The sequence below is a fragment of the Rhipicephalus microplus genome, unplaced genomic scaffold (genome assembly GCF_043290135.1).
Source record: "Rhipicephalus microplus isolate Deutch F79 unplaced genomic scaffold, USDA_Rmic scaffold_18, whole genome shotgun sequence".
Lineage (NCBI taxonomy): Eukaryota > Metazoa > Arthropoda > Arachnida > Ixodida > Ixodidae > Rhipicephalus > Rhipicephalus microplus.
In genome coordinates, this window is record NW_027464591.1 from 3513766 (window position 1) to 3539759 (window position 25994).

A 25994-nucleotide genomic window follows, 5' to 3' on the forward strand; every position below is an offset into this window, starting at 1 on the left:
AGCTTAATTGAAACAATGTGGTGTTGTGTGTTATGTCCCCCCCCCCCTCCCTTCCCTATTTTCCCACCAATGAATCCCAAGTGCCACACAAATGATCTTGACAAAGCTGGCTTTGGGATCAGTTCACTCCTTGGTGCTGCAGCTGTGTCTAAGTTAAGCTGGAGTGCAGTGAACGAGTCACTCTGATAGTGCGGCTTTTTTTTGGGGGGGGGGGGGGGGGGGGTAAAGCACTACTACGTACTGGCTATTGTTTCAAGGTCACTGAAGGGTTTGTGCAGGAGAAATACAATTGATATCAAAGTGTCACGAAAGTAAAGAAAGTGTTTCACTTTCAGTGTATTGATTGTTGTGAGAGAGTGCAGCTTAAGGCCTTCATTCAATACACTACACTAAAATGGAAATGTCTTTTGAACATCAAGTGGTGTACTACTTTGGCAATGCACTGGCCTGCTTTGTTCCTGGACATTCAGGGGATGAGTCAAGCTTGTACTGTTTTCTCGCGTTTGGAAGATGATTGCCTGGTTTCAAATTCGTGTAGCGCCTGCTAATAGTGTTTCGTCATTTTGTGTGGGTGCGTGCACGTGCAGGGCTGTGGCTCAGTTGAGGGATTACGAGTACCAAGGCAGCGTGCTAAGGGCAGAGTACGCCATGGACGTCATCCGCAACGGAGGTGGTAGTGGCGGCGGTGGCCGCAACAACATGCGCATGGGGGGCAACCGGCCCATGTTCCGGCCCTTCTCGTACACGGGCGGCCAGGGTTCCCCCATGAGGCAGTCCGACTTCCCCCTCAGGTGGGCAGTCTTAGCTGGACAATGACTCTTGGGTGTGGGGGTTCTTTTTGTGGTCTTGCTCTGAAATGCTTATTGAAAAAAACTTGTCATATTGTTTACTATGGAGATGGTGGTGGGATGGTGGGATATACGGAGATGGTTGGAAGCAGTGTGAAATAAGCTCTTAAGGAAAAAAAAGAAACAACTATGTGTGTTGAACAAAAGAAAAAAAAGTGAGAGCTCATTTTCTTTCGCTAGACACCACCTTTAATAAAAACCAACATATAATGAAGCAAAGGAAGGTATTCAAGGACATGACACATAGTGATGATTCAACTTGATGCTACAATCAATAATTAATGATCAGCCTGCTGTAATGGGTAATGCATGCTACCAAACTGTTGAGTGTTCCACGTGTTCTTGCAAGAAACCCCGACTGTTTAAAAATGTCGCAGGATCCTTGTGCTAAGTGACATGGTTGGTGCCATCATCGGCCGGGCTGGAGGCACTATCCGCCAGATCACCCAGCAGTCAAGGGCAAGGTGTGTTCCATCGTGTCATCTTTGTACAAGCATTGATATTGTGAGAAGCTACACTCAAACCTCACTGTAACAGAATCACACCTGTTACAAAAAAAAAAAAAAAAAAAAAAAAAACATCTCTTCGAAGGGAACGATGAGGTGATGCAGGGAGTTTCAATGATGTTTAACGGTAGTATTTACCGGTTTGCGGTGTTACCTAACCTTGCGTGTTTTTACGCTATTAACTTGGTTCATTACTACGTATCGCCCGCTGTGGTGGTCTAGTGGCTAAGGTGCTCGGCTGCTGACCCGCAGGTCGCGGGTTCGAATCCCCGCTGCAACGGCTGCATTTCCGATGGAGGGGGAAATGTTGTTGAAAACTCCCATGATGCTTTGCATCACCCCATGGTCCCCTTCCAGGAGATGGTGTAATTTTTTTAGCTAACGCACATGCTGAGAATTTTTGCTGTTCTATAATGCACAGGAGAAATATCCCACCGGCACTACCTTGAAGGTCAAGATTCAGTGCCTGTATATACAAGGTGGCCAGTGAACGGTAGTGCAATGCAAGCAGTCAGTTTTTTTTTTTTTTTTTTTTATTGGAGAAATTTGAAAGTCGCTAGCAGACACTGTATGCATAGGCTGCAGTAGGAGAGATGGCGCATTCGCAGTGGTGGAGCGAGTGCAGCAGGTGGTCCGAGAGATGTGGAGAGAGATATGCACAGCTATTACGGAGGAGAAAGGAGGAGAGTCGCCCATGAGTAGTGCGGACGCAAGACGAGTGACATACTTGCGAGCAAGAGATGCTCCGCATCTAACATACTGCGTTATATTCGAAAATTGGTTATAAACATATTGTGCACATTTGTTACTTACATCGTCATCATCCCTGCATGATCACAATCACCATCATCAGCTTGTCTCTTCGTCCTCATTGCCACTCTGGGTCATCGTCATCGTCTGTGTACTGGCTCTGCCCGTTCGTTTTGCGAAGTCTTTCCTCAAATAAACGCTGACGCAGCCAAGACTACCAAGACTTCATAATATATTTACAGCACTGCATTTATGACAGCTATTCATCATATACTTTGTTATAACCAGTAATTCGTTATATCCGAGTTCAGTATTTAAAGATCTGAGTGTATTGTCTGGGGGCCGCGGGCACGCGTATTTTAGGAAAATAGCATAAAGATCTCAATCCTTCATTGACGACGCCCTTGATTTCCTACAAGCCGCGGAATTCTTTTCAAGCATCGACTTGCGTTCTGGGTACTGGCAGATCCCCATGCATGAAGACGATAAGGAGAAAACGGCATTCACAACCCCCGACGGGCTATATGAATTCAACGTGATGCCTTTCGGGCTCTGCAACGCACTCGTGACTTTTGAGCGCATGATAGATGCCGTGCTGCGCGGCCTGAAATGGAAAAGTTGCCTTTGCTACCTGGACGACATTATCTTTTCGTCAACGTTTCCCGAGCACCTAGAACGATTGGATCAAGTTTTGACATGCCTTGTCGCCGCCGGGCTTCAAATAAACACTAAGAAATGCTCTTTCGCTAGCAAATCTATCAAGGTCTTAGGACACGTCGTTAGCAAAGATGGCGCCCGACCCGACCCTGACAAGATTTCTGCAGTCCTTCACTTTCCGCGTCCCGAAAAACCAAAGGAACTTCGCAGTTTCCTTGGCCTCGCCTCCTATTTTCGCCGGTTTATCTAGAACTTCGCTTCTATTGCTGCTCCATTATACCAACTACTTGCTTCCAACGTCCCCTTTCTGTGGTCTCAAGAATGTCAAACGGCATTCGACCTGTTAAAGCGGGCACTCACGTCTGAACCTCTGCTCTGCCACTTTGACGAAGCCGTACCGACTATCCTCCATACCGACGCTAGCGGCCTTGGTATAGGAGCCGTTCTTCTACAACGCGACAAGTCTTCCCTAGAGAAAGTTGATGCATATGCCAGTCGCGTACTCACCTCTGCCGAAAAGAACTACATTATAACTGAGCAAGAGTGTTTGGCTGTGGTTTGGTCGGTCCAGAAGTTCCGTCTCTATCTTCATGGCCGTCGCTTCACAATCGTTACGGACCACCATGCGTTATGCTGGCTTTAGTGTGGGCATTTGTTACTTACATCGTCATCATCCCTGCATGATCACAATCACCATCATCAGCTTGTCTCTTTGTCCTCATTGCCACTCTGGGTCATTATCATCGTCATCGTCTGTGTACTGGCTCTGCCCGTTTTGCGAGGTCTTTCCTCAAATAAACGCTGACGCAGCCAGGACTACCAAGACTTCATAATATATATACAGCACTGCATTTATGACAGCTATTCATCATTTACTTCGTTATAACCAGTAATTCATTATATCCGGGTTCAGTATTTAAAGGTCTGAGTGTATTGTCTGGGGGCCTGCGGGCACGCGTATTTTAGGAAAATAGCATAAAAATCTCAATCCTCCTTTTCCACAACGCTGCAGGGCATGGGCCCTTCCACAGCGGAAAATTCGCGCAGCGACTTCTTATTTCGGAGCCCTTCGTTCTAGCAATGCCAGTTCTACTGGCCCCTACCAAGCCCTACCAAAGCGCAAGAGGGCAGCACAGGAAAATGGAAAAGGCGTATTGAATTTCTGGTGTTATATTGAGCAATTGTGGCAAACGGTAACCACAGTTCAGACTGCGCACAACCGGCCGCGCCATGTGCTTCTGGAGCACTTTTCCTTCGTCACTCGATGGTTTCGGTACCCAAGTTCATATCACCCTTCATGATGCTATAGAGTGTTAGTTTTAGCCCATTGGACACAATGAAATTGAAACGAAGAATTTCACTAATTCATATGAAACGGAAAAGTACTTCTGTCCGGTTAGTATCTCCGGGATCCTACTCTGTCACTGATTGCTTGTGGTTATTTATTCCGCAGGGTGGACGTTCACCGTAAAGAGAATGCTGGTTCCCTTGAAAAGGTGAGCCTGATCACCTGGCCTTAAAGAGTGGGATGTGGCGGTTGCAATGTGAAAAATGGAAAAAATTCATCTGTTGAGTCATGGAGCCAGTTTGCGTATGTACAGTAGCACCCCTTTATAAGAGGCATGCACTGGGGAGCAATCCTTGTCCTTTATATATATCTGGACCTGAAAACAAATCTGGATACGAATGTTGGCTCAAGCTGATAATCGCTTGGTTCTCATTCTCTTTGCATCAGAATTTCATTGGGTGTCATGTATAACGAAGTGATACAGTGCTCTGCTTTGCTATGAAAGTGTATGTTCCCACAGTATCTGAATTATTGTGAGGAGCAACACCTGTGGATTCTAAAAAGTAACAAAATCGAAACAGATGACTTCAGTTTGAATTGCGTGCAACTGTTCTTTTGCCTGGGCCTGAAGGAACATAGGGAAGGTTTGGGGGGGGGAGGGGATATGTCGTTGTGTTGTGTATGGACACAGATCTTAATTAAGTTTAGTGCTAGCTGCAACACGTAGTGCTTGAAGTTTTTAAAATGTGCAAGCATATTTTTGGCTGTCCTTCCAGCTTTCAACCTTCTCTATGGCTTCGATGAGATGTGTAGAAAAACACTTTCAAAAATTTACCTCAGAATCCTTATTGACCAAGCGCCGTGTTTCGTGCCTCTCGAAGAATGACTGTTTTTGAGCTCTTGGGTGGCCTTGTGAAAGCTCACATTGCCAAACTCATTGACGTACTGCATTTGCTGATTTGTTATCCGTACCATCAACGATCGCACGAAGATTCAAAATGATCCCTGCATAGTGGCTATGAAGCTAGCTTTCATGCATAGCCGTAGAGCACTGTCGGGAAGCCATCTTTAAGGACTGGAATTTTACACTTCTTGTTTTCACTGCATCTCCGAGTTATTAGCTGTTCTTGTGTGGGTTATACACGAGAAAATACTGTGCCTTCTCAGAACTTACAGCACAGACAATTTACAACATAGAATGCAGGAAAGATGTGTGAAAAGGTTATTTCAATGCATAGTCAGATGCCTGCAGATTTTTTACTGGGACCACATGCCAAAGACTTCATACGCTGGAAAACGTACGAGCGAGGAATGTATAAGAGGGGCTGTTCAAAATTAAAGTAGTTCTATTGTTATTTCGGGGTGGTATTAGCGCACGTCTCGTGCAGAGAAGTTTAGATCTGCAGAGATGGGCAGGCGTGTTCAGCTGAAAAAAGAAATTTAGCCAACTGGTTGCACGATGACACTCAATTTGCTGTAATCAAACTTTTAATAAAATGTGTTTGCTGTGTTAAAGGGGCTCTCGCGTAACGTAGACCGTTGTTTTTCGGTTCTGCTGGAAAATTTCAACTGTGCCACAACATTGAGCAACAGTGGTAACATAGTTGCGTTATGCAACGGCTTTGTTGGGCTCTTTTGTCGCCGTCCAGGTGATCACCATCTACGGCAACCCTGAGAACTGCTCCACAGCTTGCCAGAAGATCTTGGAGGTGATGCAACAAGAGGCCAGCAACACCAACAGGGGGTGCGTGATCACTCTTTCCAAAACATGACCAGGGGCAACATTTGCTTAAAAATGTTGCAGGAACCCATACTTCTTTGCAAAAGTCCCTGTAATAATTTTCTGATCACAGTAAAAGAAACGCTGTAGATTGATAACGAAGGTTCTCCAGGGCACGAAAGCCAAACATTACAGCTCATCACGCTGCATGAAATTTGCATTCAACTAACTAAAAGTATGCAAGCCATATTTTCTTTTTCAAAACACGCATTTTGTTTGTTTTGCTTCTATAAAAACGGATCTAGGACAGCTAGACCTGTAATTCTTTTTGCGAAATGTAGCTAAATGAGCTCAGAAAGCAACACAGACTGCCGATTTTCTTAATGTGTGACTCCGATTTTTTTATTTTAAGATTTGTTTTTGGTTACATGCAGACAATGAGCTTTATTGTGCTGTATTTCGAGAAGTACTTGTTCAATTTTTCATCAGCTTGCAGAGTTGCCCCCCTTAGGCTTTTTAGTATTTTTGTATGTGTTAGTGACTATGTAATTTTACACATTTTTTATAGTTTAAGAAAAACATTGTAATTATCTATCTCAGAAAATAATTGACCCACATAAAATATTGCCAGTTAAGATATGCTCAAGAAAGTGAACAAAGCAGTGCAGTTTCACTTAATTTATTAAAAATTAACCCACGTTATCCTCGAAAACCATGTCTCCTCCCTTTATCAAGTCTACCTTCTTTTTGCGTTTTCTCAAAATTCATTTTATGTGCTATACTGTTGCCAGCACTATCATTTAGTATCATAATCAGGTATTCTTGCTGCAATCAAAAGCTTATTAGTTTCTATACACAATGAGGCTACTACACTATAGAATTACTCAAGAGAAAATTGTTCATGTGCTGACAAAACAGATAGAAATTCTCATGTTCCGAATCATTACATTACAGATGGCAATGACTTTTATAAAAATAGAGCTAAAATTAGTGATGGTTTAGTTGTGATGCTTGATTGTTCTAGAATATGTCCATATGAATTTTCTAGGATAATCAATGATTAAATATCAGTACAATTGGGCAATCTGACCACTCATTATCAAGTATCTCAACAACTGCTCGAAATTAAAGAAAATGAATTGCATATCTGTTTATAGCAGGTTAAAATATACAATGCGTATTTTATTTGAGCGTGATAATAAACAAATTTTTTTAGAACATCAGTCTCTCCTTAAGTTGGCTAGAAATCGTTCTTCCTTGTATCCACTAAGGATGCCATAAACCTGAAGTCCTTTTTTCGTTAGCTAATATCAGTGTTTTTAGCCGCACATATGCATGAAAGATTAAAAATAGATATGCTGGGCAATCTATCCCCATGTGCTGGATCAACATAGCAGATTGCATAACAAGTACAGTAAAAAGTGAGTCCATTCACCGGACATTTTTCTTACATCAGGTAAGGGTTTATTATAGAGACCATATTTTAGGCAAACGCATATTTTGTTACTTGCATTCCTATCGTGCCACTTTGATATATGAGCATGAGTTACAGGTTAAGGAGGGTTTTTAAGTGCGAAGCATACTGCAAGCAATTTTGGCGTTTATCTGGGTGTGTATCCGCCTGTCTGTCTGATTATCTATCTATATCTATGTGCTTATGCCTTATAGCATTCGCCTTTACAGCTAACCAGCATATCTTAGAATGTTTACTGAAGGCTATTGCTTGGCCTTACTCATCATTCAGTTGCCCTGTAGTAGTTTCAGCATACTTTTAGTGCCACTGTGCACGTTGTATTGATGACGTTTGCTGTGCACTTTCTGTTTGTGTAGGGATGTTCCCCTGAAGATTCTGGCCCACAACAACCTGATTGGGCGCATCATCGGCAAGAGCGGCAACACCATCAAACGCATCATGGAACAGACGGACACCAAGATCACGGTGTCCAGGTGGGTGGGTGGAGAAGGGTGAAAGAATTTGCACGTTTTTACCCTGCTGGCACTTGGCGGCTGGCCCAAAGAGCAAGTCCTTGCTGCATTTGAATGAGCGAGAAGTTTGGTTACCACGAGGATATCGAAAGGACCAGACAAGCCTATGATTAGAGCATGCCTAAAGTGACCGCGAAGCTAGCCATCCTGTCTTGTTGAGCTAATACTTTCTAGATAGTGCACATGTGCGGTTTTATTTTGAAGACCAGAGACGATGTGTGTCACTGGCTCTAGTGCGGCCCTGCATAGCCACAAAGTTTGTGTTGGCATATTTATCATCCAGTTTTTACAACATGCACATGTCCTCATTAATGAGAACGGCACAATCGTTCCTCGTTGTAAAGGGAATAGCAGGAAATTCGGGTCTGCAGTATAGACGCTGTGTAGTAGATGCTCACCCCATACTGCATAGAGAGGTGGCAGTGTCAACACACTTGCTCTTTGTTGCACAGCAAAATGAACGGTTTTACAGGAATGTCTGGGATAAGTGCTCACTGGCACTTTGGCAGCAGATAATGCTGAAGGGTTGCGGATAAGGTCTCGTGGCTCCTCGAGCGGGCCATCAATTGCAGGTGTCACAATTGTTTCGTCTGCGAAAGATGACAAAATTTAGTCAACTGCCGATTTTTCGGACCCTCCAGGGAGCGAAAAACCGTCCGAAAATTCGGGCAGTCCAAAAAATTGAATGCAGGCAAAAAAAAAAACGCATTATTTAATTGATAATTTTCATTGCAAGAAAAAAAAATGCACCATTTTGCTAATATTTCTCAATGCAAGCAAAAAACGTGCCATTTCATTGATATTTCGTGGATCAAGAGGATCCATGTCAAAGTACCAGACTTCCGAAACTCTGCCAAAGCATCAGTGGGGTGGCTCTGAAAAGAGCCGTTAAAAAAATGCATGCAGCCGACAGCAGGTGCCGTCAGGGCAGCTGGTGTTAGAGCTGCAGTGGCTTGAAAAACTTGTTGATTCTTGTTTGAACGGCGTTCCACTTGCATGTGATCACATTTGCCTCGATCTGAGCAAGGGTCATGTCATCACTGTATACCGATGTCAGCGTCATCAATGCTCGCATCAATTCGGTGGTTGTAGGTGGCGCAGGGGTTGGTTCCTCTTTTTCGACATTTGAGTCTGAATCCGCCATAACCTGACTATTTCGTCGCCGGTTAGCTCTGCACAGAAGTCGAGCTTGTTGTCAGTGTTGACGAACCGCTCAAAAGTTATTTCCGTGGGCATGGAAGCACCAGCAGAGCAGAGGTCGTTGATAATATCGTCCATAAGAGGGCACAAGTCAGTCACGCCGTCGCTTTCTTCAGGCAAGTCTGCTGCCTCTGTGTCGAGCACGAAGCCTGCGTGGCGAAAGCTGTTGCGAAGCGTGTCTTGCGTTACTTCCTTCCATGCGTCCGCAAGCATTCAGACAGCAGACCTAAGGTCAACGCTGTAGCCTTTCCCGTTTTCCGAGCACAGCACCATGAGGTTGAGTATACGTGAACGGTACAAGTTTCAGATTACGGATAACGCCTTGGTCCATCGGTTGGAAGATCGCAGTCGTGTTGGGCGGCATGAATAGCCTTCAAGTTATTGATGTGACCATGAGCAGCGCAGTTGTCAACGAAGAGCAGAAGTCCTCACGATGTGAACAAAGGAGTTTGCTGACGAGCGTCGAATCACCTAGGCTCAGCGTTACAGAGCACACTTCACACGATCGCACAACCACGCTCTAGGCTAGCCAAACACCTTGTGGGCTGCGTAAACAAAACGGTGCGACGGCAGGCGACGGTGCCTCAGGTATTCTGGAGGTGGCGCTGGTAAACATTCAAGATAGCCAGCGTGGCCATACCAAATCGGTGTGTGATGGTTAGTTCTAGTTCGAAGTGGTGAAACGCTTCGCGAAAGTGCTGCGCGGGAAGCCAAAGCGGCACGCACTAGCACAAGTGCTAAAACAAAAGGAACTTAAGGGGGGAGGTTGGTATCGAAAGTGAAATTCTTTAGTTTTTGTCGTAGAGCAATGAAATTTGGCATGCTTACTGGAAACTGCGCTAAATGATAAATGACAAAGTTTCATTCAGCTATCTCCAGTAGTTCTGGCATTATAAATTTTTTATCCATCAGTGTACTACCAAACTTGCCCAAAGCCTGGTGTGACAAAAAAACATGGTAGAAGCCTATAGTTGCTCTTATATTTTAGCCATTGGGATGGTTGATGTCGTGACATTCTGCAAATATTTTTATGACTCTGTTTTTATTTTACAGAGAACATTGTATACATGCTTGTAAATGTGGTCGTTATCATAATGTGAAATTAGCTTAGGAGTAAAAATACTGAGGTAGTAATTAACAAATATGAAAACGTCACGACATAGAAAATTCACTGAGGAACACAATGCAAAAAACCACATGAAAATCCGTCAAGCTATAGTCATGCAAGCATCGTGGCAAGCTGGACAGTCGGGTCAAAACACGTTTCTGAGAAAACTGGCGTTAAAGTTGAACAGTCAGTAAAGGTCCATCAAAATGCCCCGGGACTGTAATACTTTGTGTCTTTGCTTGCGAGGGTCTTCTTACGTCCTTTCTCTTTCATTTTTTCTGCACTGCGTGCTTTTCGTTTTCTTTGCTGGTCTTTTTCTTCAGCTCTTTGAAGGGCGAGGCTAGCAGGTTTGATGCCCACGGACTTGCACATTTCAGTGTAGGCTCGCAAATTCCCAAAATTGTAGCGTGCAACTGCTTCATGTACTGTTGTCTCCACTGCGAACAATGAAGCGTGTTGGTCCTTTGAAATCAGTGACCAAATAACTGAATGCAAGCTTTCCGCCGCATTCTGAGTTTTGTTGCCTTTGCATCGCTCCAACAGTTGCGGGTCAGAGAGACGTTGGTATACAGGCAGCAGAGCCTCCGCTACACGTTTCGACAGGTTATACCTGTGAGGTGGTGCTGGCTCCATTTTGGCCTGTGCTGAACGATGTTTGCACCAGCTATCAGGGCCAGGTGGGCAGAGCTCATGGTGAGGCTCGTCGTCGGTGGACGTGACGTGATAAAAAGTGGCCATCACGGCCCTTTGCATGTCAGGGACACTTGTGTGTTTTCGCAAGGCTAACCCGTAGTAGCTGGTCAGTTTTTTAATCAACTCCTGCGTCAGTCCACCTCTCCCACCCAATGGCTCCCCTTTCTTAGCTCTTGTCACCAGTGTGCGGAGAGCGGTGCCCATTCTCTTATGCACATGGTTCACGCAGTCTTCTTTGGTCAGTGGTATGAAGCCGTACACCTCATCTTTGCACAGAGCAAGATAGGTTCGGCTGTCACCATCACATATAATGTTGGTGTAGCGGAGGCCATACCTGCTGACAGAGCGCCTGAAAAGTGTCAGAGCAGCCTCCACTTTCATCTGTCCGGAGCCAACATCAGTATTCTTCTGACATTGATGTTTCTCAGCCCAAGTGACGAAGTTGGGGTCGCTCTCTGCTGGTTGTTGACAACACCCAAGACAGAAGTTGGAAAGGACTGTGCAATCCAGCACAAGCCCCGTGCTGGATTGCAATAATACATCCAACTCAATAATACATCCTACCCCAATGTGTGAGCTGTGGCCTCTTGTAAGCCACGTGCCGTCATACACAACTGTGATGTTGTTTGGGCTTGATGGCTGCATCTTACTGTACACGTCTTTTACCGCAAGCACAGCATCTGCAAAAATGTTTTGTGCAGCTTCCTCTGCTCCTGGTTTGAATGTTTTTTTTTAGGTGTTCCTGATAGGTTTTTTATGAATGCCCCGATGAGAGACATTCATTGTAGCCCAGAAGTCATTCAGGGCAGTGGGCCCTTTTCCAATGGACTTGATTGCTTGCATGGCTCTTGGGTTGACTTCAAAAGTCCTTCCTTCGGATTTTCTACTGGATGACCAAGGTTGACGGCCCCGCGTCATAGGCCTCACTGCCGACGGCAGCGAGCAGGTGTCGGCTTCCGACGACACGTAGCTTGGTGGCGACGCGGTACTCGGTTCGTCTGATTCAATCGCTGCTGACTGCTTCGTTTTCCCAACAGTAGGCTTGCGTTTACGCTTCCCGTAAGCGTACTTCGTCCGGTACTTCGTCCTGCGCTTCCGGTCCACGCGACGATCCATTGCGGGCGCTAAGCCTCGCACTAGAGAAGAGTTGGCGTATTGGCGACCGTATCGGCGTATCGGCAGGGGATTCGCAAACTATAGTGCGCCAGCGTGTGCGTAGCAGACGCGCGTGCGCGGAGCAGACGACCAGCGCAAGCAAGCGCGTCCCAGCAGCCACTCACAGAGCGCGCTCAGTACCACGTGACAGGAGCGACCAATGGGTGCGTGTCTAAGGCGTCGCGGATGCCTTCGCATTTTTTTGTTTGTGCGTTTATCTTAGCTCGTAGAGTCGTGGTTTCACCGGGAGAAGTACGGCGGTGAAGCAAGCTTTCCAGTGACACCAAGCTTTCCGCGAGCGGCGGCGAAGGCGCGGAAGTATCGCGCTCGGAAATGGGCCATTTTCGCGCAAATTTCAGCCAGCTTTTTGCGATCCGCGGTCAGAAAAACATTTTTTAAGCTTACTTTGAGATCGTTTTCGGCGGAAATATTTTTAGATATGATAGAAATGGTGATGCAGAATCCAAATCTGCCCTTATCCAAAATTTGTTTTTTTTTTTGCGAGAATTTCGCGATTTGATCCCCGCGTCCCCCCTTAATTGGCGGCAAAAAAATTTCCGGGTGGATAGTTTTGACTGTCAGTGAAACATCCTTGCTCGATAAACACGTTAAGTGTTAGGAATGTCGGAGTCCATGTGTGTTTCTCCGCTAACAATCGATTTCAAGCAACAGATGCCGCCACAGTAGACCGGCGCGCTTACTTATGCGATTGTAATCGCGTGTGACGCAGTTTAGGTGGTTTCCGACCTTTCGTCGCGTCAAAAAGTCCGGAAAATTGGACTTCGGGGGGTTCAAGCGTCCAAAATTTCATACTTCCTTATATTTGATTCTATGGGGCTTGTTCGTGGCGGTCCCGTGAAGATGTCCAATTATTGGGCATGTCCAAAAATTCGGGTGTCCGAAAAATCTGCAGTTGACTGTATATCTTGTAGCACTGAACCATAATGTACCATCTTTGCTCGAATCTTGGCCAACCCCGATTCTAAGCAAACCCTCCAAAAGTCCGAAGCTCAGGAGGGGGGGGGGGGGGGGGGTCCTATTACCTGAAATGTAGGCTGAAGGAAACGCCGAAGACAGCGTTTGCCAAGAGCAAACATTTATTGAACGTGAAATAGATGCGGTGAGTATATACGTATGTCTTGTCATAACTCTTGCAAAGTGTTTTCAACTGTAATCGCAAAACTCTGATCAATTGTGTTTGTGACCTCAGTAGGGAGATTTGACGGTATTATTCAGTTAACGCTTGGTATAACAGCCTTTTGGGACCTTGTACCTGTGAAGCCTATAATGTTGAATTCCCCCCCCCCCCCCCCCCCCCCTTCCTTTTGTTCCTCAACAGCCTGCACGATGGCAGTGCCCTTCACTTGGAGCGTGTCATCACCATCAAGGGCAAGCCAGAAGGCGTGTGCCGTGCAGAGCAGTTGGTGAGCGCCAAGCTGCGACAGTCTTACGAAAGTGACTTGGCGGCATTGGCGCCACAGAGCCTTATGTTCCCTGGGCTGCACCCAATGGCCATGATGTCGGCCTACCCTCCGCCGCCGCCCCCACATGGACCCCCTGCACGGCCGCCCCACTACAGGAGTGGAGGGGGAGGCGGCCCCTACCCGCACCCTCCCGCCGTTGGAGGGGGTTACATGGGAGGCGCCGTACATGGTCCCATGGGGGGTTACATGTCGCCCAGCCATGGCGGGGTAGAGAGGGAGCTGGTTTGCCTCTACATCCCAAACACTGCCGTGGGCGCCATCATCGGCACGGGTGGAAGCAGCATCCGCGACATGATCATGATCTCGGGGGCTTCCATCAAAGTGAGTGAAACTCTGTGATGTAGGGAATTAGTCCCCCCTTAATATTTTTTGTTTCACTAGGTTGCCCAACCGAACAAGGATGACCCTGCTGATGCTCACGAGAGAAAGGTCACGATTGTTGGAACTCCCGAGTGCCAGTGGAGGGTAAGAAACGTTCAGCCTAGCACCTTCTAGCGTCATGCATGCACCTGGCAACAGTATGTCAGACAGTTGGTGATAGTATGCTAGAAGGCACTTGTAAATGACGTACCGTATTTACTCGCGTAATGAACCCACCTTTTTTTTTTCCAAAAACGTTGGCGCCAATTCATTCGTTCATTATGCGGGAGAAAAAAAAGTCACGGTAGTTATAACAGCGAAAGTTTTGGGTGACGACTTTGCTTTGTCTGACCCGTGAAAGGCATTACTAATCTTTTTTGTAGGCCGAAGCTCTTTTTGTTTCGTCCCGTAACGAAAGTGCGTGTGCATGAATCCACGCCAAAGTGTCGTTCAGCTGCTCGGTTCCAATGCACCAGCGCATCCAGCCATGCATCTAGCGTACCGGCCGAACACGCCCTGCGCAGGTGTCCCAAATAAGTTCACGACAAACCCAACAACAAAAACGCAGCGTCAGATGGCCACGCACAAACGTTGTGGTAGACATTGCAGGTGCACATCGTGCCGTCGTCGCGGTGGGTGCGGTTGCACTTTGCATAGGTCCGAGATGGCGAGCGCGCGGCGTGCTCCATGAAGCAGCGCGAGCGCCATTTTGGACTCCACAAGCTTTGTTTTTGGGTCGCTGTGCTTGCGTGGCGCTATCAGCAAAGAGGTTTCTCCTGCATTCGACAGATAGCGCTTTGCCGTACAAAGCGAGACTTTCAAATTTTGATTGACGTCGTCTGCGCTTGCGCTGCTCACAACTGTTTAGCATGGTTGCAAAACTATCCTTGGCTTTAATTGCGTTATTTTGTCATATAATGGCTTGATTTAATGTTGTTTCAATCTTTAATTGCACCGGCTATCATACCGAAATAAAATGAACATATACCTTAAACAAACTTTTTCTTTTTTCAAGGATCAATGTGGGGGGCGGGTTCATTACGCGCGTGAATACTGTTTTTACTCGCACAAGGAACACACCCTTTTTCTCGAAAAATTGGAGCAAATTTGGGGGTACGTTTAATATGCAGGGCAAATTTTATGAAAAATTTTTTGGGATGAGCGAAAAATGTGGTAATGAAAAAAAAAAAGTTGTCACTTAGCTTTTGGCAATTGACGTACGCGTACACTGTTTAGAAACGACTTATTTGTTGCACTTCACTCATCTTCGGTGGTTGGCGGCTCTCTTCTGCAAGCTGTCCCTGCGCCGCCTTGCGCAATGCATAAAAGCATTTCGCTGCTTTCTTTTCTCGCAATCATTTAAGGTGGGAGAAACGCTAGTCTTCGCACAATTGAAAATAACCCAAAAGAATATATTTTCTGCAAAACTTATTTTCAGAGTGTTCATACTTCTGACCTCCTACTCTCAAATTACTAGCGCTGAATTCAGTCGAAAAATGTGATAAAATTGGCCTTTAAAGCACCCCTGCAGCAGTAAAATGCCCGCTAAAGAACAAAATTTGTTTGAACTTTGCACGCGCGCTATGAGCGTTGCAGCTGGCCGAGCACCGCCATCTTCAGCTAGATTCGAAGCTAGTTGATTTGTGCCACTTCAGAATGGCGTCGCTTAAGGGGGACACTGCACCAAAAATCAATTTTCTCAATACTTGGTTTGGTAGGTGTTGATGAAACTTGGCATGCTTCTTTGGGTTTTTAAGGGGCAGACTGGTTTTTGGGACCAAAAAATGACAGAAAATTCATTTTTCAAAATTGAGATATTTGGTTTCTGTAAGTATTTTTCTATCTGCAAATTTTCATACACCAGGAAGTCGTATTTATTTTTTTTGTAATGTCATTCTTACTGTTCAGAATCGTGGTGCTGCATGCAGAACCTGCAAACAAAAGGGGGGGGGGGGGAACCGACTTCGAGGTTTCTTTATAATTTGCCGGCACCAGCTCTGCTGTGAATGTATGAGCACCTTTACAAGGATTGCAAAACTTGCGCATTATGGTTGTTGCTTTTTGAAGAAGCGGTGTTTTCAGTATTTTTCATTTTGCTGTAAAATAACCGACCAAGGCCTAAATAAACTCTTGCATACTTTCAATCTATAGTCGTTATTCTATGTTGCCATACCTCCTTTAATTAAGCACTTTTTTAACGGGGTGAACCTGAGTTATCTCACGAACATGATTAGTTACAAGAAAACTGATTAAATATATGAAATCAGCAGAAAAAACTGCATAATACTGTGCAGTTTATCAAGATTACTGAAGAAATAAACAAACTTGTCTAAGACCACTGGCTAAGCTCCCTGTCCTTCATTTATTCCTCCTCCTCCTCCTTGTCTGAGACCAGTCTGCCCCCTTAAGTGGGGAGTCCCCCTTCTGGGGGGGGGGGGGGGGGGGGCACGGGTCTTTAGCACCAAAAAATTGTAAATGGAATTTTTGAAAATGCTATTTATGTAATCTACGCCGCGCATCATTGTCTTTATCCAAAAAGTATCATATCTAAAACCCATTTTATTCAACTGCTATAAGACTTTTTTGCATAAATTAGCGTAGATATAAAACCGAGAATCGCGCAACTTCATAAATGCACAGCTATCGTGCCACAGCCTCTCGGGCCACTACTTTGGTCTCGTTTGAAAGAGCAGCCGTTCGTCTTGAATTTTCGCAAGCTAACGCCTTCTTCCATTCACTTTTGTCGGCAGAAAAATGGTGCGAATAACTTGTAAAACGGTCTTACGTATTGGTTGTTTTAGACACGTGACAAAAGCTAGCTATGCGCGCGATTGGCTGAGAGCATAGTCTGCAAGCGCAAGTGCGTCGTTGAGGCGGCTGCCATTTTCTCGTGCCGCTCAAATTGCAACAACGATGCCGCTGAAAAAGTTTGCGCGCGACCGTAAGTACAGCAAAAAAAAAGAAAGAAGTCGTATATATTAAACATAGGAAAAGTCGCGGAACGATCGAGTGTCGTTGATGATGATGTGGACGCCGAAAATGAGCGACCGTAGGCATCGAACCACGGAGCCGCCAACTCGATTGAGAAGTGCCCTACAGGAGTAGGCCTAACGTGCCTGCCAACGAGCGCCCGCGACCTCTACCCCGATGTCGGCCGCATTCGTTGTAACACGTTATCTTGGTACCTACAGATATGGATGAGCGGCAAAATAGGGCCGAAGAAAAAGTGGAAGAGCTAGCATCGACAGCCGTAACGCAACGAAAGGTGGACTTGGCTGCGAGCGACTCCGGTGCCTGCTTGCTTGACGCGACCTGTTTCACCGTGGTGTGCTTGGATTTTGTAAACACGCTTCTTCAGCACATGAAATGCAAGGTATGTGGTGGAGACGGCACAATTTACCAGAACGAGCGAGAATACGATTTTGCCGTGAAACTGGTGCTTTATTGCAGCAACTGCGGTGATAAATCCCCGGTGTGGAGCTCGCCGCGCGTTGACCGGGACAAGAAAGTGAATTCGTTCGCCATAAACATTCTGGCCGCGCATGCGATGCAAACTGCTGGCAACAGACAAACGGCCCTGAATGATATTTTCGCCGCTATGAATATCTCTCACCGCGGACTTCACTTGAAAGTGTGGCAGGCCTACCAGAAAAAGTTGACACCGGCCGCGATGCTCGCGGTTGAGACGCAAGAAAAAAAGCGTGGAGGCGGTCCGAAAATTATACAGCGAGCTCCATGTGGATAATTCTGGCAATATTGCAGTGTCCTTCGACGGGTCATGGATGACACGCGGACATACGTCCCGCATTGCAATTGGTGCTGTCATTGAATCGATCTCCAGGCTCGTCTTAGACCACGTTGTACTCAGCAACTTCTGCGCTGGTTGTGAATGCTGACCTAAACCAGAAGACCCCGACTATGAAGAGTTGAAGGCCACTCACAAATGCCAGAAAAACTCTCACAAGAAGTCGGATGAAATGGAAGTTGAGGCTGGCCTTATGCTATTCAAAAGACCTTGGGAGAGGCACAACTGCTTTGTCCGATGGCGACAGCAGGACGCTCCCTTAAGGCGGAAGTGTACGGATACATTGACATCCAGAAAGAGTAGTGTGTCAACCACATACAGAAGCATATGGGGACAGCCCTTTGCAATCTGCTGGCAAAACAGAAGGGATGTGGTGCCAAACCTCTTGGTGGAAAGTGGAGGTTGACGTGGAGACCTTGAAAACAAACTTGGCTCTAACTATGGCTGGGCAATAAAGTATCGTAATTATGACATTGAGGCAATGGAAGAGGCTGTGATGGCAGCTAATCATCACGTAAAATCCAATGACAGTCAATCAAATCACAGCCTTTGTCCTACTGGTCCAGATTCTTGGTGGCAGAAAAATGCTGCGAAAGCTAAGAGAGCCAGCATCAGTACAGTGTTACAATCTCTCTGATAATGTGGCAAAAGCCTTGCTTCCCATACACCAGTGCTTATGAGAGGAAGCTTCTGGGCGGTGTGTGCATGGCAAAACACAAAGCAGCAATGAGAGCCTGCACTCGCTAGTGTGGTCACTCGCCCCAGAAGAGCAGCACGCATCTCTTTTCAGCGTTTAGGCAGCTATGGCTGAAGCTGTCATGATCTTTAATGCAGGCCATGAAAAAACTTCACAGAAGGAATTTTGCACGAACTATGCATGAACCCTGGTCACCTAAGTGTGAAACGAATGCAAGAAAAAAACCAGCGGCGATCAGTTTCATCTGCACGCAAACGTGCATCTGCAGAGAGCGTGCAGCAAACATTGCAAAAATGACGAAGGTGGTGGGGGTCAAAGTGACTATGCCTCTGGAGCATATTAGTGATTTGGAAGTTGAATTTTTGCATTTGTTTTTATTCTTATGTGCATTTAGGTGTGCATTTGTTTTTCTCATTTTTCTCCAAATGTAAATAAATGGTTTTCGCAGGACTAATTCTGTGATATATCAGCTCCAGATGCAGATATGACGCTAATTCTTTTTGTACCACTTAGCTGAATGAGTGTAGCACACAACGTTGCAAGCAGATTCTTAAATTTCTTTTTCACTAATTTTATATATGGAGTGATTGATGACAAGGTGATTGCCTTACACTGTCAGCTCATGTTCTATAGTCTTTAATTTTGAACCCAGTTCCACGATTCAAACTCTGCTTGTAACAGTCTTCTTTGTAGTTTAGAGAGTAAAACATGCTAGCCAAAAATTTTTATTATGTTACTTGTTATTTGTAATAGTACACAATTGCAATTAATTTCAAATTATCTCGGGAACTAATCAGGCTAGAGGAAAACGAATTGAAAGTTTAGAATCTGCTTAAAGATTGGTTTATGGGTGAACTTTGATCAAACTTCCATCCTTTGTGAATTACACATGCTGATTTCAAATATGCTATTACTTTTTTATGTGCGACTAGTACTTTTCAAAATATTGAGAAATTCATGTTTTTAATTTGGAGGTGAGTTTTGAATGCAAGTAGTGATCAAAAACAGTTGCATATGAAAATGATGTTCTATAGTCAGAGCATGCAGTGCTACAAAAATGAATGCTGTAGACTGATTTGGGCCAAAGTTATTGCATGTCAAACTTTTGTGAGCAAAATGCTTTCTTAACACCCAGGAAAAATTACTTTTTGAAAACATCTCATGTTGAAAAAAAAATCGCCAAATTATTGTGCAGCTTCCATTGTGACAGTGCCATCGACACAAAAATATCGTTCATGAATGTCTGGCCATTCCCACTACAGACCATTGCACGCATGGATAAAATGGTTATCTCAAATGCACTGCACGACTTTTCGTCATCGGCTCTGCACAAGTTCCATGCCGTCGTCACTTTGCCACAACAGTCGCACTTCACTATCAGTTTCTTAGCGAGGCCATAGTCGTGGTCACCTGTAACTAGTTTCGCACACCTGCGACGTATTTCGCACTTCGCTTTGCACCGTAGGGAATCAGTGGGCAGCCCATTCAGGATCGCCAAGTCTACCATCAAGTGCCGTAATTACTCTAATCTAATGCGCACATTTTTTCCGGTTAAGCGAGTTCATAAATCGCATGCACGTTAGAATTGAGTACGAAAAAAAAAAAAAATGAATACGGTCATTCTATTGCCATCGGCATTTCCAAAATCGCCGCCCCCTACGTGCGTCGGCATGGCGCGTCGGCCATTTCTGCCTATGCGTTTCTCATGTGCGGCACTTCGTACGTGTGTTGAGGAGTTCGTCATCTTGTAGTGCATTAGCATCGACGTCATGGAAGAGCCGACTCAAAAAACTCGACGAGTGCACCAGGATGCCGTTAAAAGAAGTCATTGCGTGTGCCGAAACGGACGAAAATTGGGTCGCATCGCAGTCGTTCGGAGTTCCTGAAACGTGCGTGCGGGACTGGCGGAAACAAAAGCAAAAGATTGTCAACAGCAAAGATTCACGCAAAGGCTTCATTGGACTACAGCAGGGTCGGTTTCTGCAAACTGAAGAGCTGCTCGGCGAGTATGTGATTGAGCAGTGAGCGGCACAGCGGCCCGTGACGACAGAACTGCTCCAAGTGCAGGCTATGCAGTTAGCCTTAGAAAAAGGGCTAATGTGGAGCTTGTTTAAAGCGAGCAGGTGCAGGCTAACTAACTTTATGAAGCGAAAGGCTTTTCCCTCCGAAGGCGAACAGGCATATGCGAAAAGTTTCCGAAGGTGTACGATGAAAAGCTTCAGTTTTCAAAGGTTCGTCCTAAACTTGCGGCACAACAACGGCTACCTGCTTGGGCAAATCGGGAATGCCGATCAGGCGGCTCTTTACTTAGACATGCCTGGCACCACAACCCTCGAGAAAGGGGCGAAGCAAGTTCGCGTGCTGACATCGGGCCACGGTAAAACTAGAGTGATGGCAATGCTCCGTTGCACGTCAGATAGGCACAAGCTTCCCCTGTACCTCATATTTAAATGGAAGACGCTCTCGATAGGAGTCGTTTTCCCGAGTGGTGTGATCGTGCGGGCCAATGAGAAAAGTGGGTGCGCGTTGCATTCGATGTCTTACTTTTTTTTCCTTCGTGGGAACCGGGTGCGCATTACAATCGAGGGCGCGGTAGAATCGAGTAATTACGGTATGAAGCTGGAGAGCCCCTGGCGAAGGCTGTAGACAGTGGTGAAAACCACTGTCTTTATCACGCTGTTTATTTCATAATACCCCTAAAGTACCCCCATTTTATTTCATAATACCCCTAAAGGGTATTATGAAATGAAATGTGGGTATTATGGTTGCCGGTGTCGACTCAAGTCGTTCAGGCATGGCCTGATCACAAGCACTCACTCGGGCTATGTCGCTGCTCGTGACAGCTTTAGTGAGAACTCGCACAAGGCTACAGTCGGCGTGAAGAATGTCGTCGTTCTCGGGCGGATTGCTGTCAGTTGCATCGTCCTGGGTCATTTGCTTATCGCTTGTAAAGCCGGAAGATGGCATGCCCTTACCTTGCGGACGGCTATTACCTGCGTCGACAATGCCGGATGCCCTGGCACCACGAGTCTCTTGTCATCGGTTGCAGAGTGGCGCGATACCATGCCTTTGTGGAGCGAACCTCCATCGCCGTTATAGTCTGCTGAATCAGCGACGCTCGCTTGCTGATCACTTGCAGAAACCCGTGATGTCGTGCGATTAGCACGTCCCCCCCCCCCCCCCCTTTTTACCTTGCCTTTGGCCGATCTGATACACTGAGTGGAATTTTCTCGGTCCTCCAAGCACGTTCGTTGTAGGATCGTAACCTAAGCCAAAATAGTGCCTCAACGATCCAGGTTTTCAAATACAGCGCCCTAAGCCAATCAGATGATCCCATTTTTGCCACGTGATCAGAAGTGGCCAATGGCAACATTCTACGCCTACTTTCTTTTTTTTTATTTAGAAAGTGGCAAGCTCAGTGTTACTCGACCGAGCAATAAAAAAAGCCAGACACGATAGCTTTTCAACGATACCAAGATGGCCGCGTTGAAGCGGGCCGTTCAAGAGTTACAGGCAGCTGAAATAAGCTCGATTTGTCCACAATTCAAAGGGCGGGGGGCGTTCCAACGCATATTCCATTTACGGTTACGCCGCTGATACGCGGGATTTCGAAACTAAAACTTGCACACAAGTGCCACGATAGTAGATAGAATACCAAAATGACACTCTTGAAAATTGGATTTTTGGGAAAATGATTGGGTCCCAAGAGCCGTGTCTCCCCTTAAGCAAAATGACCATTGTCGCGGGTTTTCCAAAAATCGCTCCCACATTGCTGATTGGATCTCATGGGGCACCCTTTTCGAGTGTACCGTTCCGCGTCTCCCATTGGTTGACATGACCAACGCTTCTTTTTTCCTTTCCCGGGCCTCATGGCTCTTCGATCGTGTGTGTGCATGTGTGTTGATTGCACTCATGCATGTTTCTCGACACACAGTGTTTCTACTTTGTGCTGGTAGTTTTGCTATGCCATCAATATCCGAAACCATCCTAGCAACGAGATTTTGGTAGCCGTAAAAAGCTGCCTTGGAACAAGAAGGCGCCCGCTAGAAGTGCACGTTGGGACGAGAGTTTGGTGGAGTCTGTTTGTTAAAACACCTTTAGCTGAGCATTTGCGATCCGCTGCGGTCAGACCTGTGTATGCTAGCGATTTATACCAACTCATAAGGGTAACTTAAGGCGCACGTGCAGAACTATGGTGCAAACATCCCAATGTGGAGCACATCTCTCGCTCCGCTCTCTAGTCGATTCAGCAAAGGGTGAAGATGTGTCCACTTGGTTTTGCGGCGATTTCGCTGCCAAGTTAAATGCGCTCGGTGGTGGTGGAAAACATTTTATTACAGAAAATCTGCCAGAGAGTTGTGGCATATTGCATGTTTGAGTTGCAAGGCCCTATTCTGGGACGCTAGTGGAGTTGGCCGCTGCTCGAGCGCGCCTCACCAAGGAGCGTTGAGCATCCAAGGTGGAGCAGCCGAGCAGGTAATCCTCCCAAGCCTCTCAGTTGGGATGGGGAAAGGGGATTAAAAAGGAAGTGGGTTGCTGGAACACGAAACGACGACGTGGTAGGTGTCTGCCATGACTTGGCAGGTCGAGCAGGTGCTACTGATTTCTGACAAAAAATGCCTGGCGACCGCCGGACTGAAATAGGTGTTTGTGTGGAGGGGGTGTAGTATTCGCTCGTCCGCTTTCTCCAGACCAGGTGCGGGGTCCAGGTAGAGGCGGTGCGAAGCCCAGTGCTAGGACAAAATTTTGCGGAAGTCCGTCAAGTTCGTATTGCCAGATTCCGACTCGGGACATGGCGGGGCAATGGCTTGGATGAGATGCATGGGCAGCGGTGTTTGCCGCCTCGTTTTCCGGCAGGCCAGAGTGGCCTGAGGGTCCATACTATATGAATGGGGTGAGGGTTAAAACGCCAAGAGGCTGCCCGAAGTAGGTGAGCTGCCAGCGTGGCGATGGAACCCTGAAGGTATTGCAGTGATGGAGGTGCTGCTCCGAAATTGCTCCAAACGAGGCATGCTGCTCCAAAGTGCAATATTTGCTAGTAACTGCTCCAAACCTGTTCCGAAAGGATGTTGGCAAACTAAAAAAAATAAAATTGAACCATGGGACCATCTTGTGAGTGAAACCAAAAACAAGCTGTATACACTATCATCCTAGTATGCTACTCAGTGGTGTAAATCTAGAAAAAATTTCAAGGGGTGACACATGGCCATGGTGTCCATGGTTTCCAATTCATATTTTTAATATTGGTTGTAAATTTATGTAGGAATTAAATCGTGCTTTCAAATAAAATTTTAAAAAGTGAGCATTGGGTTTCAGCTCGGGCAATTGCATTCGTTTCAGTCTTATTTTTTCACCTTTTTTTTTTTATTTGCACTGTTTATACAGCTGACGGGTATTTAACACAGGTATGCATTAAATGATAAAAAGCCTTTAAAAAGTTGATTGTGCTATGCATAACTGTTAACTCAATTATATCACGTGCTAAAGCTAAATCTCAAGCCTGAACACCAGAAAAGTCTGGACTCTCTTGACCCACCTCCCACCCATGATTCATGTCAACTATACGGCTTGTATACCAGCTGCATACTAGTGTACAGTGTGTTTAATAACAAATATAATTATTAGGTGCTTAATAAGTGATGTTTTAGACTTCAGGAGTCGTTAGGAAGATGCATTTTCTCTGAAAACACCAATAACAACCCTAACTATAGCATTTTTTTCTGCTTCGAAGACGCTTAAGGCTGCTCAAATGCACTATTTCTTCTGCTCCAGAATATGCTCCAAAAAGCAAACTGCCGCTTCCATCACTGGTATTGGGAACAGGCCGAGCGAGAGTCCGTCAGGATAGTGTGTGAGGTGGGATGCGAGGCGGCCAAAGCAATGGCAACCTCCTCAGCTTGCGTCAATATTGGCTCTAAAGGAGAGGCCATCGATGTGTTTTCGCTCTGTGATCAATGCGCTCGGCAGAAACCAGAGATCTATGCAGTTCCCTGCACTGTTTCGGGACGCTACATCTGCACATGGCTTAGCATAACTGACGCTCGGCTCTTAGTGACCTACTACACAGGGCAGCAGGCTAACATTCCGGTTGTTCTTTCCAAATACTGAGAAGACTTAAGAGGACCCAGCGGCTTTAGTCTCATACCTCATGATCTTTTCAGGACCCCCCTTCCCCAATCACTTGCAATAGCAGGGGCTCAGATAATGCATTCCGCATTGGAAATTTTTTTAGTCATGATTCCTTAAATGAAGTGAGATACTTTGTTTTGTTTAGCAGAGAAACAGATGGGGAATGTGTAAATATTTATAGCCAAAATTCCTTTTGGACATTTCTGTAGCGAGTGTCAAAACTTCAAATGCGATTTTCTCAGCTTCACATTTTTTTTTGCCAATCAGACTAGCTCTATGTAACTTTTTGTTATGTTTTTATGTGGAAATTGCAATAAGTTTTGTGATGTTAACTAGTAAGTAATCAAACTGTGGAGCCATGTTATGTTTTATGGCTTAGTTGGAAATATCAAAATTTATGAACAATAGTGTAAGCTAAATGCATTTAAAGGGGCCCTGAAACACTTTTTGAGGTACCATGGAATAAATTCACTGGAAAAGCGTTTTACCTCACGCCGCAAAAGTTTTGAGAATTCGTTTACAAAGATTTGTCACCTGCTGCAATCGCATTCTTTTCTCTCGTCTCGATGAAAGAGCTGGAAGCTGAGCAGGGAGGGATTGGAAGGGCAAACAAAAAACTTTACTCGCGCCTCGTCATTTTGAGCATTTTTTTTTCTTCGAATACGTGGCTTTTTCAGTGCGATCGCGCTCACGCACGCGTGGACAAGTGACAGCCTTTACGGCGACCTCTGTAACAATCGAGACGCATGTTCAAATCAGCCAATGGCTGATAGATGGGCTTACTGGGCTTATTTTGCGTGATTCGTCGAGAGAAGAGAAAGCTATTTTTAGGTGACTTTGATAATTTATTGTGAATTCCAGGCCGTGTGCTGCGCTGTAATATTTGGCTCGCGTGTTGTCGGGAGCCTCTACTACTGATCGGCTGCGTTTCCTGACCATGCTGAAAAAGTGTTGCAGGGCACCTTTTAGAATTAGGAAGGATCAACACAATTGAACATTGATATAGGGTGGTGTATATCAATATCAATAGCATGGCTCCACATGGCATATTCTTGGCTACTGCTTCGTCTTAACCAGAACCAAGAAATAGTAAGGGAAAGTGTCTGAAGGGAGGACGCAGGTCTTCGAACAACCAAAAATTGGCCAAAATAATTTTTTGCTAAACATATTTTTGGGTCGTTTGTTCTTCTTAGCACCTACTCTCAAATGACTGGCGCTAAATTACTGGCACCAGAGTTCCCTTTAGTGTACTTATGGGAAACTATGTTCGCCAGTGCTCCGAAACTTTGTCTAGACAACCAGGGGTAAAAATAATGGGTGGTTGAATAGTGCTCGAGGGCCCCATTAAGAATACTGGGTTATGCTGCTGCGTCGGGTTTTTTTTCTCTAATATTCTGTCCTTTTTTGATGCAGGCACAAAGCATGATCTTCAACAAAGTTTGCTACGAAGGCTGCATGGGGAATCCAGACGGCACCTTGAGGGTAGAGATTTTCGTGCCTTCTAACCAGGTTGGCCGCATCATTGGCAAAGGCGGACAAACGGTGAGTCACCAGTTGCTCTTGGATTCGAGGTGCCATTTTCGTTGTGGATTTAGCTTTTTCAGATGC

General features: G+C 45.7%; 1 protein-coding gene across 2 annotated transcripts in view; it reads left to right on the forward strand.

Annotated features, from left to right (window-relative positions):
* LOC142785091 (insulin-like growth factor 2 mRNA-binding protein 1) overlaps positions 1 to 25994 on the forward strand; it is a 65875-nt gene that overhangs the window by 16622 nt on the left and 23259 nt on the right. For both annotated transcript variants that reach the window (XM_075883499.1, XM_075883500.1), the window contains 8 exons: positions 588 to 791; positions 1226 to 1312; positions 4215 to 4257; positions 5699 to 5793; positions 7600 to 7716; positions 13251 to 13716; positions 13777 to 13860; positions 25800 to 25928. In XM_075883499.1, coding sequence (XP_075739614.1) covers positions 588 to 791; positions 1226 to 1312; positions 4215 to 4257; positions 5699 to 5793; positions 7600 to 7716; positions 13251 to 13716; positions 13777 to 13860; positions 25800 to 25928 — 1225 coding nt within the window. The remainder of the gene's footprint in view (positions 1 to 587; positions 792 to 1225; positions 1313 to 4214; positions 4258 to 5698; positions 5794 to 7599; positions 7717 to 13250; positions 13717 to 13776; positions 13861 to 25799; positions 25929 to 25994) is intronic.